Source organism: Chlamydotis macqueenii, chromosome 31 (genome assembly GCF_036417535.1).
Source record: "Chlamydotis macqueenii isolate bChlMac1 chromosome 31, bChlMac1.mat, whole genome shotgun sequence".
Classification (NCBI taxonomy): Eukaryota; Metazoa; Chordata; class Aves; order Otidiformes; family Otididae; genus Chlamydotis; species Chlamydotis macqueenii.
The window spans coordinates 388,258-401,300 of NC_141586.1; the positions used below are offsets into that span (position 1 = coordinate 388,258).

The following is a 13,043-nucleotide window of genomic DNA, read 5'->3' on the forward strand; positions in this document are numbered from 1 at the left end:
TATCAACGGCAGAGTGCTGGTGAGGGGGCGCCACGGGGTCCCCGTGGGTTTGGGGTGATCCCCGTCCCTGGCGGGGTTGGGTGGGGGGTCCCCGTGGATCTGGGGTGATCCCATCCCTGGCGGGGGTTGGGTGGGGGGTCCCCGTGGGTTTGGGGTGATCCCCGTCCCTGGCAGGGTTTGGCTGGGGGGTCCCTGTGGGTTTGGGGTGATCCCCGTCCCTGGCAGGGGTTGGCTGGGGGGTCCCCGTGGATCTGGGGTGATCCCCGTCCCTGGCAGGGTTTGGGTGGGGGGTCCCCGTGGATCTGGGGTGATCCCCGTCCCTGGCGGGGGTTGGCTGGGGGGTCCCCGTGGATCTGGGGTGATCCCCGTCCCTGGCGGGGGTTGGCTGGGGGGTCCCCGTGGATCTGGGGTGATCCCCGTCCCTGGCAGGGTTTGGGTGGGGGGTCCCCGTGGATCTGGGGTGATCCCCATCCCTGGCGGGGGTTGGGTGGGGGGTCCCCGTGGGTTTGGGGTGATCCCCGTCCCTGGCGGGGGTTGGCTGGGGGGTCCCCGTGGGTTTGGGGTGATCCCCGTCCCTGGCAGGGTTTGGGTGGGGGGTCCCCGTGGATCTGGGGTGATCCCCATCCCTGGCGGGGGTTGGCTGGGGGGTCCCCGTGGGTTTGGGGTGATCCCCGTCCCTGGCAGGGTTTGGGTGGGGGTCCCCGTGGATCTGGGGTGATCCCCATCCCTGGCGGGGTTGGCTGGGGGGTCCCCGTGGGTTTGGGGTGATCCCCATCCCTGGCGGGGTTGGCTGGGGGGTCCCCGTGGGTTTGGGGTGATCCCCATCCCTGGCGGGGTTTGGGTGGGGGGTCCCCGTGGGTTTGGGGTGATCCCCGTCCCTGGCAGGGTTTGGGTGGGGGGTCCCTGTGGGTTTGGGGTGATCCCCATCCCTGGCGGGGGTTGGGTGGGGGGTCCCCGTGGGTTTGGGGTGATCCCCATCCCTGGTGGGGGTTGGCTGGGGGGTCCCTGTGGATCTGGGGTGATCCCCATCCCTGGCGGGGGTTGGCTGGGGGGTCCCCGTGGGTTTGGGGTGATCCCCATCCCTGGCGGGGGTTGGCTGGGGGGTCCCCGTGGATCTGGGGTGATCCCCATCCCTGGTGGGGGGTCCCCGTGGGTTTGGGGTGATCCCCATCCCTGGTGGGGGGTCCCCGTGGGTTTGGGGTGATCCCCATCCCTGGTGGGGGGTCCCCGTGGGTTTGGGGTGATCCCCATCCCTGGCGGGGTTGGCTGGGGGGTCCCCGTGGGTTTGGGGTGATCCCCATCCCTGGCGGGGTTGGCTGGGGGGTCCCCGTGGGTTTGGGGTGATCCCCATCCCTGGCGGGGTTGGCTGGGGGGTCCCCGTGGGTTTGGGGTGATCCCCATCCCTGGCGGGGTTTGGGTGGGGGGTCCCCGTGGGTTTGGGGTGATCCCCGTCCCTGGCAGGGTTTGGGTGGGGGGTCCCTGTGGGTTTGGGGTGATCCCCATCCCTGGCGGGGGTTGGGTGGGGGGTCCCCGTGGGTTTGGGGTGATCCCCATCCCTGGTGGGGGTTGGCTGGGGGGTCCCTGTGGATCTGGGGTGATCCCCATCCCTGGCGGGGGTTGGCTGGGGGGTCCCCGTGGGTTTGGGGTGATCCCCATCCCTGGCGGGGGTTGGCTGGGGGGTCCCCGTGGATCTGGGGTGATCCCCATCCCTGGTGGGGGGTCCCCGTGGGTTTGGGGTGATCCCCATCCCTGGTGGGGGGTCCCCGTGGGTTTGGGGTGATCCCCATCCCTGGTGGGGGGTCCCCGTGGGTTTGGGGTGATCCCCATCCCTGGCGGGGTTGGCTGGGGGGTCCCCGTGGGTTTGGGGTGATCCCCATCCCTGGCGGGGTTGGCTGGGGGGTCCCCGTGGGTTTGGGGTGATCCCCATCCCTGGCGGGGTTGGCTGGGGGGTCCCCGTGGGTTTGGGGTGATCCCCATCCCTGGCGGGGTTGGCTGGGGGGTCCCCGTGGGTTTGGGGTGATCCCCATCCCTGGCGGGGTTGGCTGGGGGGTCCCCGTGGGTTTGGGGTGATCCCATCCCTGGCGGGGGTTGGCTGGGGGGTCCCCGTGGATCTGGGGTGATCCCCATCCCTGGCGGGGGTTGGCTGGGGGGTCCCCGTGGATCTGGGGTGATCCCCATCCGTGGCAGGGTTTGGGTGGAGGGTCCCGTGGATCTGGGGTGATCCCCATCCCTGGCGGGGGTTGGGTGGGGGGTCCCCGTGGGTTTGGGGTGATCCCCATCCCTGGCGGGGTTTGGCTGGGGGGTCCCCGTGGATCTGGGGTGATCCCCATCCCTAGCGGGGTTTGGGTGGGGGGTCCCCGTGGGTTTGGGGTGATCCCCATCCCTGGCGGGGGTTGGCTGGGGGGTCCCTGTGGATCTGGGGTGACCCTCCTCCGTAGCGGGGTTTGGGGCGAGTCCCTGTTGTCCCGTTGTCCCCGTACCACCGTGGCTTCTGTCCCAGATCATGCACGGGGGTCTCTTCAGCGAGGACGGCGTCACCCTCGACGACATCCGGAAGATTGAGAGGAACCGGCAGCCCCCGGACTCAGGTGGGAGATGGACCCCAAGAGGTGCCCCGTGTCCCCACCCCGCGGTGTCCCCCCCATCTCCGCGGGGCCGAGATGTCCCCTCCCAGGGCGGACGGGGGATCCTGACCCCCACCCTCTGCTTCCCCCCCCGACCCAGGTCCCATGTGTGACCTGCTCTGGTCCGACCCGCAGCCCCAGGTGAGTCCGACCCCGGTGGTGGGTCCCCACCGCGCGCCGTCGCCCCCCCCCAGCTCACCTCGGGGACGGCCGCTGCCGTGTCCCCGGCGTCGCGGTGACCCTGGCCCTTCCCGCAGAACGGTCGCTCCGTCAGCAAGCGCGGGGTCAGCTGCCAGTTCGGGCCGGATGTCACCAAGAGCTTCCTGGAGCGCAACCGCCTGGACTACATCATCCGCAGCCACGAGGTGAAGCCCGAGGGCTACGAGGTGGCCCACGACGGCAAGTGTGTCACCGTCTTCTCCGCCCCCAACTACTGGTGAGTGCCACCGGCGCCTGGGGACGGGGACGTGCCAGCGCCACGGGAGGGACTGCCCCGTTACGCCCGCTTCCCGGGGCGCCCTCGCCCCCAGGGTCCCCTCGGCCGGGTCCCCGCGTGTCCCCGAGCCGCTTTGTCCCCTCGGCTCAGTCTCTGGCTGTCCCCCGAGCCGCGGGTGTCCCCGCGTGTCCCCAGGCATCCCGTGTTCCCGGCCCTGGGCTGTCACCGTGTCTCAACGTCGCGGTGTGTGCTGTTGCTGTCCCCAAGCATCTCTTTTTAATTTTTTTTTGTCCCCAAGCCCTGGTGTCTCTGTGCCATTCCTCAGCGTCCCCGAGCTTCGGTGTCCCCATGCGGAGCTGCCCCTCCGTGTCCCCAAATGTCCCCGTCTCTGGGGGTCCCCAAGCCTCGGTGTCCCCGCTGAGGGGGCCGTGCTTTGGTGTCCCCAAACGTCCCTTCGTGTCGCCCCCCCCCTGCAGCGACCAGATGGGCAACAAGGGCTCCTACATCCACCTGCGCGGCAGCGACCTGCGCCCCGACTTCCACCAGTTCACAGCAGTGGTGAGTCTGGGAGGGGCGACACCCCGCTCCCCCCTCCCTGGGGACCCCCCCCCTCCCCCCGGGAACTTCTTGGATCTGGGAAAACACCCCCCCCCCGCAAGAAAACCTATCCCTGGGGACCCCCCCTGAACCTGTCATCCAGAGACCCCCGCCCCCAAATCTGTGACCTGCGCGTCCTCTTTGGTGACAGTCCCACCCCCCCCGCTTACATCTTGGCATCTTACATCTCCCCTCCCCCCCCCCCCCCAAAACCCCAGGGCTCCCCCTCAACCTCGGGACCCGCAAACCCTCCTCGGGCCCGCCCTCCCCCGCCCCTGCTTCAAACCTTGGGAACCCCCCCACGCCCTCTCCGGGGATCCCCAAAAACCTTCCGCAGCCCCCCCGCAGCTTTCCAGCCTTCTGCCGTCCCATCTCCCCCCCCCCCGTCCCCCCCCAGTTCCTCAGATCCTCCTAAGACCCTTCCCCAGGCCGGGGGGGGGGAGTTCGTAGGGGCGATTTGGGAGTCTCAGGGGCTGGGGGGTTATTGGGGGGGTTGCTGGGGGTGCTGATGGGGGGCGGTTGGGGGACTATGGGGGGGATTTAACCCCTCACGTGCCCCCCCCCCCTTTTTTTCCTCCCCCAGCCTCACCCCAACGTCAAGCCCATGATGTACGCCAACACCCTGCTGCAGCTGGGCATGATGTGACCCCCGGGGGGGTGCCCGCCACCCCCGTCAGGGGTGTCGTCCGCCCCCCTCCTCGCCCCCCCCCCACCTCAGGGGTGCCCCCTCCACCCCCCCACGGGCGCCCTCTCCAGTGCCCCCCAGGTGGAAGATGGTGGAAGTTTGTATTTATACTGCTCCCCAGTTCTCCCAGTTTGGGGGAGCGGGGTGGGGGGGGACAGAGGTGCGTGTGGGAGGTGCCGGGGGGGGGGGGGTGGCATTCCCCCCCCCCCCCCCCAACACGCAGTAGGTGCATGGAGGTGGGGGAGGGGCGGCGTTGTGGGGAGGTGGGGGGTTGCTCAGGACGTGGCCCCCGCCGCCCCCCCCCCCGGCGTTTCACCGTCTGTAGCTAAAGATGTTAAAATAAAGTTAATTATTGTAAAAGGCGCGGCGGGACCCGGCCGGGGGGGGGGGGGCGGGAACCGCCCCGCTGTTGCCACGGCGACCGGCAGCTCGCGCGTGTCGCCATGGCGACGGGAGCGCGCCCATTGGCGGGAGGGCGGGGAGAGCGGCTCGTTTCCATGGCGACGCCCCCACGCCTTCCACCCCCCCCCCGCGCAGAATGGTCGGGGCTGGAGGGGCGGAGCTCTCGCTTTCACGTGACGCCGGCAGCAACGCCCACTTCCGGGTCTTCCCGCGGCTCTCTTTGGCGCATTGCGGTCGGCGGCAGCCAATCGGAGCTGCGCTCTCAGCCCGGAGGGCCTCCTCAGCCAATGAGGTGGTGGCTCACACCGAGCGAGAGGGATCCTTCCGCCGGGGGCGGGGCCTGCGCAGAGGAGCCCGGGCAGCGGAGGGATCCGCGCCGCCGGGGATTCGCGCCGCTACCGGAGCGCCATGGTCAGGAGGTGGCACCGGCGTTGCCATGGCGACAGGGGGCGGGCGGGCCGTGCACCGGGGTTGCTATGGCAACCGAGGGGCTGCTGGGGGAGGCGGGCCTGGGGTTGCTATGGCAACGGGTCACCATGGTTCGGAGGGGGCTTACGGGTGTCGGGGGATTGGGGGGGCGTTTGGGGGGGCTGTGGGTGCTGGGGGGGCTGGGGGGCTGGGGGGCCTGGGGGGGTTTGGGGTGCTGGGGGGGCTGTGGGTGCTGGGGGGGTTGGGGGAGATTGGGGGTGCTGGGGGGGGCTGTGGGTGCTGGGGGGGGCTGGGGGGCCTGGGGGGGCTGTGGGTGCTGGGGGGGCTGTGGGTGCTGGGGGGGTTGGGGGAGATTGGGGGTGCTGGGGGGGGCTGTGGGTGCTGGGGGGGGGCTGGGGGGGCTGTGGGTGCTGGGGGGGCTGTGGGTGCTGGGGGGGTTGGGGGAGATTGGGGGTGTTGGGGGCCTGTGGGTGCTGGGGGGGGTTGGGGGAGATTGGGGGTGCTGGGGGGGCTGTGGGTGCTGGGGGGGTTGGGGGAGATTGGGGGTGCTGGGGGGGCTGTGGGTGCTGGGGGGGTTGGGGGGCTGGGGGGGCTGTGGGTGCTGGGAGAGGGTTGGGGGAGTTTGGGAGGGGCCGTGGGTGTTGGGATGGGGCTGGGAGGGAGTTTTGGGGTGCGGGGAGTGGCTGTGGGTGCTGGGAGGGTGTTGGGTGCTGGGGGGCCCTGGGGGTGCCCCCTTACCCGTGTGTTCCCCCCCCAAGGCTGACCAGCTCACCGAGGAGCAGATCGCAGGTGAAGGGACGCAAGGAGGGGTGACAGCAGGGGAAGGGGACCTTGGGGGGGACAGGGGGGAGCGGGGGGGCACTGGGTGGGGTTGGACACCCACGAGGGGACGCTGGGGTGTCAGGGTGACAACGTGACACCCATGAGGGGACGCTGGGCTGTCAGAGTGACAACGTGACACCCACGAGGGGACGCTGGGGTGTCAGGGTGACACCGTGACACCCATGAGGGGACGCTGGGCTGTCAGAGTGACAACGTGACACCCACGAGGGGACGCTGGGGTGTCAGGGTGACACCGTGACACCCGCGAGGGGACGCTGGGCTGTCAGGGTGACAACGTGACACCCACGAGGGGACGCTGGGCTGTCAGGGTGACACCGTGACACCCATGAGGGGACGCTGGGCTGTCAGAGTGACAACGTGACACCCACGAGGGGACGCTGGGCTGTCAGGGTGACAACGTGACACCCACGAGGGGACGCTGGGCTGTCAGGGTGACAACGTGACACCCACGAGGGGACGCTGGGCTGTCAGGGTGACAACGTGGCACCCACGAGGGGACGCTGGGGTGTCAGGGTGACACCGTGACACCCACGAGGGGACGCTGGGGTGTCAGGGTGACAACGTGACACCCACGAGGGGACGCTGGGCTGTCAGGGTGACAACGTGACACCCACGAGGGGACGCTGGGGTGTCAGGGTGACACCGTGACACCCATGAGGGGACACTGGGCTGTCAGGGTGACAATGTGACACCCACGAGGGGACACTGGGCTGTCAGGGTGACAACGTGACACCCATGAGGGGACGCTGGGCTGTCAGGGTGACAACGTGACACCCACGAGGGGACGCTGGGGTGTCAGGGTGACAACGTGACACCCATGAGGGGACACTGGGGTGTCAGGGTGACACCATGGCACCCACGAGGGGACGCTGGGCTGTCAGGGTGACAACGTGACACCCATGAGGGGACGCTGGGGTGTCAGGGTGACACCGTGACACCCATGAGGGGACACTGGGCTGTCAGGGTGACAACGTGACACCCACGAGGGGACGCTGGGGTGTCAGGGTGACACCGTGGCACCCACGAGGGGACGCTGGGCTGTCAGGGTGACAATGTGACACCCACGAGGGGACGCTGGGGTGTCAGGGTGACACCGTGGCACCCACGAGGGGACACTGAGGCATTGGGAGGTGGCACCAGAGCACGCAGGAGGGGACGGTGGCCGTCCGGATGACACAGGCATGTGGCTGGGGCCACCCATGGATCCCCCCGGCTGTCCCCGGTCCCCGCTGGTGCCAGCGCGTGACCCTGTCCCCGCTGGTGCCGCTCCGCAGAGTTCAAGGAGGCCTTCTCGCTCTTCGACAAGGACGGGGATGGCACCATCACCACCAAGGAGCTGGGCACCGTCATGCGCTCACTGGGCCAGAACCCCACCGAGGCCGAGCTGCAGGACATGATCAACGAGGTGGACGCCGACGGTGAGCCCCGCCGGTCCCCCTGTGTCCCCGTGTCCCCCTGTCCCCCTGCTCACTGTCCCTCCGCGCCCCTCCTGGCCCCCAGGCAACGGCACCATCGACTTCCCCGAGTTCCTCACCATGATGGCCAGGAAGATGAAGGACACAGACAGCGAGGAGGAGATCCGCGAGGCTTTCCGCGTTTTCGACAAAGTGGGTCGGGGACAGGGCTGGGGACGGGGGGACGGGTGGGGCAGCGGCGGCACCACCACGTCCCCAACTCCAGGACGGGAACGGGTACATCAGCGCAGCGGAGCTGCGGCACGTGATGACCAACCTGGGGGAGAAGCTGACGGACGAGGAGGTGGACGAGATGATCCGAGAAGCCGACATTGACGGCGACGGACAGGTCAACTACGAGGGTGAGCATCGCTGTCACCCAGGGCGTCCCTACTGTCACCCAGCGTTTCCTCTGCCACCCCCAGGTCCCTGCTGGCGCCCAGCCGCGGGGCTCCTCGTCCCCCAGAGCCGCGCTGCGTTCCTTGCCGTCGTTGGCCTGGGACCACCTTGTCCCTTGTCACCGCTGGCCTGGGACGCCACCGCGCTCCCCGCCGCTCCTGGCACCAGCACTGGGGATAGGAGCGGGGACGGGGACGGCACCCGTTGTCTGCTGTCACCGCAAAGGTGGGATCCCACCGCGTTCCCCCATCCTCAAGGGATCAGACCCCAGCGTGTCACCTCTTCCTGGGGACCCCCCGGCGTCCCCCGTCCCTGCTGTGTCCCTGTCCCCAGCGTGTCCTCCCTCCTGCCCTGTCCCCACCGTGTCCCTGTCCCCACCGTGTCCCTGCCCTGTCCCCACCGTGTCCCTGTCCCCACCGTGTCCCTGCCCTGTCCCTGTCCCCACCGTGTCCCTGTCCCCACCGTGTCCCTGCCCTGTCCCTGTCCCCACCGTGTCCCTGTCCCCACTGACCCTTTCTCTTTCCCGGCAGAGTTCGTGCAGATGATGACGGCAAAGTGAGGGGGCACGAGGCCACCGGGACCCCCCAGCTGCCACTGCCTGTCCCTGCCACCAAGACGTCCCCAGGCCCCCCCCTTGCACCCCAAATCCACCATTTGGGGGTACCCGTGGGAGTGCTGAGGGAGAGGAGCCCCGCTGGGCCAGAGAGACCCCAAATTCCCCATAGGTGTTTTGGGGGGGCATGGGGGACGCCATTTCCCCAGAGGGGATTTGGGGGGGGTCCAGGAGAGATCCAGGACACAGCAGGACCCCCCCCGTGCCCCAGGAGAGCGTTTTGGGGCATTTCGGTGGGGTTTGGGGTCCCGGGAGGGTCGGCAATCCCTGGATGTGGGGGACCAGGAGCACACCCTGGTTTTGGGGCTTTTTGGGGGGATTGGAGTGGCTGGGACTGGGCCTGGTTTTGGGGGGATCTTAGGGGGGGACGTGGGGGGGCTGCTGGACGCTGTCGTGGGTGGCTAAAGCTGTGAAATAAACCACTGGTTTTGCAGTTCCCGCGGCCTTAACGAGGCGCTGTAACGAGGGGCCCTCGATGAGGGCTGTGACACCGGTGGCACCCCCCGCCCGGGGGGTAAGGGGGGGTTTGGGGCTGCTGGGGCAGCGCAGCGGTGCGCAGTTGTGCGGGTTTGGGGGCGTTGCTCACATCAGGGTGTAGCTGGGTGCAGCTGGGGTGTAGCTGGGGGACAAGGGTGTGTTTGGGGTGCAGTCGGGGCGTGTGAGTGTAGCTGGGGTGCAGTTGGGGTGTAGCTGGGGGACAAGGGTGTGTTTGGGGTGCAGTCGGGGCGTGTGAGTGTAGCTGGGGTGCAGTTGGGGTGTAGCTGGGGGACAAGGGTGTGTTTGGGGTGCAGTCGGGGCGTGTGAGTGTAGCTGGGGTGCAGTTGGGGTGTAGCTGGGGGACAAGGGTGTGTTTGGGGTGCAGTCGGGGCGTGTGGCTGCAGTTGGGGGTGCAGCAGGGCTGTAGGGGTTCTGCTGGGATTTAGGGGCGCAGCTGTTGTGTAGCTGGGGTGCAGGGGTGTAGCTGGAGCGCAGTGGGGGTGCAGCTGCGCACCCCAACTGCGCCCGCCTGATGTTTTGGGTGGGGCTGACGGCTTGCGTGTGGGGTGCTATGTCACAGGCTGCCCCCAAAGGCAATGCTGGAGGGGGCGGGGGGCAACCCCACCCATGGGTGCTCTGCTGCTGATCCCGCCCCAACACCGGGATCGCCGACGAATCCGACGCCCGAATCGTCTTCTGGTCCCACCCGGCTGTGCAGCAGACCCAGGCGTCTGGGGCCATCCGGTCCTTTGGGCCTTCCCCCCCAGAAAAACTCGTCACAGTCCGAACTGCGATTGCATTCGGCAGAGGAAGTTCCCGGCTCCTGCAGCGCGGCTGAGCGCAGGACTTCTCCCCCTGTCCCGGGGCCGAGACGTGGCTGCGGTGCTGCGGGGTGGAACGGACGCGGGCTGGGAAGAAAAGCGGTGAAATCGAGCTGGCCGTGGCGAGGATCGGCGTTCTGGGATCTTGCTCCCTTCCCCGCTGGGGGGGTGATACGACTCGGACGCCGAGGCAACAGCTACGATCTGCAGCAGAGAGTCCTAGCGTGGTGTGCGGGGGCGTTTCCCCAACCGGGAACCCTGGGGGAGCCGGAAGAGCTGCCAGGCGCCCGCGGCTCGGCAGGGTGAGCGGGAGACCCGAAATACCCACCACCCTGCAACCGGGCCCCGTTCGGTGACCGTCTGTGCCAGCTCAGGACGTTCATCCCACCTGACCCTCGAGGCCGAACGGCGGCCTGGCAGAGCCCCTTCGTCACCCCGCAGGCCGCCAAGGACGGAGCCAGAGCGTCAGGAGAGCCGTTGGAGGCGAGTGAGGCCACCCGACCCGCTGCCCGTGTAACGACCAGCGAAACGAAGGAAAGGCGACGGGTGATGGTAGCGGGCGCCCCGACGCGCTCTCTAGAGAGGTGCGCTGCTGGCCTGGGGCTCGTAGCGGGGCTGTCGCCAAGAGACTGCAAACCCCGTACAGCCCACGCGCTGTTATCCACTGCTGGTGTTCACCTGGGCGCCCGTGACCCAGCCAGGAGCGGCCTGAGGAGCATCAGGAAGGACTTCAGGGCCCTGGGAGCAACTGATGGGATGCCGGGCCATCTTCCTGCGCGCAGGGAAGGGGCCTGAAAGGGGCGGTCGGATCCGGCCAGTCGACACGTGGCCAACGGTGCCACGGCCAGCGCTGCGGCTCCTTCGGCCGTGGGGCTGGCTTTGAGGAGCCTGCCCTCCTGGGTCTGATGGGCTCCGCCTGACAGAGAAAGGGAAGAGCGTCTTCGGCCAAAGGCTGGCCAGGCTGGTGAAGAGGGCTTTAAACCGAGGGGGAGGAGGAATGGCGCCACTGTCGGAATGGCGCCAGTGCCAGCACCAGGCGCCCGGAGCCTGGGGAAGGACCGCAGGGCAGCAGGAGAGCACCTAGAGCGCAGCTCAAAGGAATTCCAGCCGCTCCAGCCAGCAAATTGGCTTCACTGGGGGCCCAGCTGAAGGGCCGCTATGCCAATGCACGTGGGGGGGAACGAACAGGAAGAGTTGATGTGCACCCATGTGGGATGTTTGGAAAGCAACGGACTGATCGTGAGCAATCCGGACACAATGGGACTGTTTAACCTGTGAGCCGGCGGCCTCCGCGGGCAGCAGGCCATCGACGCAGCGCGTGGGAATACGAGCAAATGTATGGCTGTACGCAAATGTAGCGAAGAGAGCTATGCGGATGGGAACGTGGGCGAAGGTATCGAAGTGAACAGGACCTGAGCACAATGGACAAAGCGAGACTACGTGCTGAGAAGCAACGGTACGATGGACAAAGTAAGAAGTACATGACTGTATCCAGTATACGTCTTTAACCAATCAAATTATTGCTTTAGGCGTTTGGACAGCACATACTAACTGGCTATCGTATTTGAGAAGCCATGGCGGTGTGGTGAGGTCCCCGATGACTGGAAGAGAGGGAACATAACCCCCATTTTGAAAAAGGGGAACAAGGAGGACCCGGGCAACTCCAGGCCGGTCAGCCTCAGCTCTGTGCCTGGCAAGGTCATGGAGCAGATTCTCCTGGAAACCACGCTCAGGCACATGGAGAGCAAGGAGGTGGTTGGTGACAGCCAACACGGCTTCACCAAGGGCAGAGCGTGCCTGACCAGTTTGGTGGCCTTCTATGACGGGGTGATGGCATCGGTGGACAAGGGACGAGCAACTGACATCATCTACCTGGACTTGTGCAAAGCTTTTGACGCTGTCCCGCACGGCGTCCTTCTCTCTAAACTGGAGAGACATGGGTTTGATGGACGGACCACTCGGTGGATAAGGAGTTGGCTGGATGGCCGCACTCAGAGAGTGGTGGCCAACGGCTCGATGTCCATGTGGAGACCGGTCACGAGTGGCGTCCCTCAGGGGTCCGTGTTGGGCCCGGCCCTGTTCAACATCTTTGTCGGCGACATGGACAGTGGGACGGAGTGCACCCTCAGCAAGTTCGCCGACGACACCAAGCTGTGTGGTGCCGTCGACTCGCTGGAAGGGAGGGATGCCATCCAGAGGGACCTGGACAGGCTGGAGAGGTGGCCCCGTGCCAACCTCATGGAGTTCAACCAGGCTAAATGCAAGGTCCTGCACCTGGGTCGTGGCAATCCCAGGCACAAACAATTCTATGAAAAGGCAGGTGCCAGAAGCTAGCAGGGACATTTTTGGTGGCCTTACCTTGGCAGCTCCATGACACTGGAGGGGAAGAACTCCATCGCAGCTCTTTCTCCCTCCAAAAATGACAAAATCCTCTGTCCTTGGATGCTGCAACAGCAATGCATTCAGATGAGGCGGAGGAAATCCCATCTCCCACACAAAGACACAGCTTTCAGGAAGGTGAGCAAGACCAAGAAGGTACTCTTTTAGACATCTTATTCAGCCGTTGGAGATACATGAAGTAAATGATTTCAAAGGCATCCAGTTGCATCTGTCCAATAATTTAGAATTTCATAGAGTCTCGTTGTGGCTTTTTTGCCCCCGGAGAAAAGGATGTCTACCTCTCTGAAAGCAAAGTTTATGTTCTATCCCATGGTCAGTGGGAGAGGACAGTGAGGGTCTGCTCAATACAAGCCTTTGCCTTGGACAGAAGAATGGAGGTTTTGAGCTGCAGTCAAGTAAACTTTGTACAAATTTGGGTTGCGGCTAGAGCAAAAGAGAAGAGGAAATACATAAGTGGTGCAGCAGGTCAGTGGCTGCTGAGAAAGTCTCAGTGGCTCCTACACCTACAGGCAACGTTGCCGCGTAGATATCACCCTATGGAACATCTCATCCAAGGGTTGATATGAGCCCTCTTTAAAGAGCTTCAAAGGGCCCTGAGATACCATCAACGGCAGATGCTTTGGTGGCAGAGCGGTTCATCTGGGGCACCAAAGTCAATGAGGAGATGGTGTCATCCCAAAGAAAAGTGCCAAACAAAACAAGGAGCCCAGATTCTGGTTGCCTCACGGTCAGTTGCAATCATGGTTATGGTCATGAATATAGCCGTGCACATGGTCACGGACATGATCGTGGACTTGGTGACGGACATGTCAGGATCGTGGTTATGGTCTTTCCTCTTGGCCACTTCACACCACCACCAAGCC

The 13,043-nt window shown here is 66.3% G+C and overlaps 2 protein-coding genes across 2 annotated transcripts; both read left to right on the forward strand.

Annotated features, from left to right (window-relative positions):
* Positions 1 to 7: 7 nt before the first annotated feature.
* On the forward strand, positions 8 to 4,527 carry PPP5C (protein phosphatase 5 catalytic subunit). The gene is made up of 6 exons (XM_086769213.1): positions 8 to 19; positions 2,501 to 2,588; positions 2,725 to 2,765; positions 2,882 to 3,060; positions 3,537 to 3,618; positions 4,241 to 4,527. Exons 2-6 carry the CDS (start codon positions 2,504 to 2,506, stop codon positions 4,301 to 4,303), a joined length of 450 nt encoding a protein of 149 aa, XP_086625339.1. The 5' UTR covers positions 8 to 19; positions 2,501 to 2,503; the 3' UTR covers positions 4,304 to 4,527.
* A 505-nt stretch (positions 4,528 to 5,032) lies between these two features.
* CALM3 (calmodulin 3) lies at positions 5,033 to 8,811 on the forward strand. The gene is made up of 6 exons (XM_086769212.1): positions 5,033 to 5,155; positions 5,932 to 5,962; positions 7,291 to 7,434; positions 7,517 to 7,623; positions 7,697 to 7,832; positions 8,400 to 8,811. Exons 1-6 carry the CDS (start codon positions 5,153 to 5,155, stop codon positions 8,426 to 8,428), a joined length of 450 nt encoding a protein of 149 aa, XP_086625338.1. The 5' UTR covers positions 5,033 to 5,152; the 3' UTR covers positions 8,429 to 8,811.
* Positions 8,812 to 13,043: the final 4,232 nt, after the last annotated feature.

Bases quoted from the DNA above. Each gene is read 5' to 3' on its own strand.
- CALM3 (XM_086769212.1), top strand. The intron at 5,963-7,290 runs GTGAAGGGACGC...GCCGCTCCGCAG, and splicing joins CACCGAGGAGCAGATCGCAG to AGTTCAAGGAGGCCTTCTCG. The intron at 7,833-8,399 runs GTGAGCATCGCT...CTTTCCCGGCAG, and splicing joins CGGACAGGTCAACTACGAGG to AGTTCGTGCAGATGATGACG.
- PPP5C (XM_086769213.1), top strand. From the start codon at position 2,504: ATGCACGGGGGTCTCTTCAGCGAGGACGGCGTCACCCTCGACGACATC. The intron at 2,589-2,724 runs GTGGGAGATGGA...CCCCCGACCCAG, and splicing joins CCGGCAGCCCCCGGACTCAG to GTCCCATGTGTGACCTGCTC. The intron at 2,766-2,881 runs GTGAGTCCGACC...CCCTTCCCGCAG, and splicing joins GGTCCGACCCGCAGCCCCAG to AACGGTCGCTCCGTCAGCAA.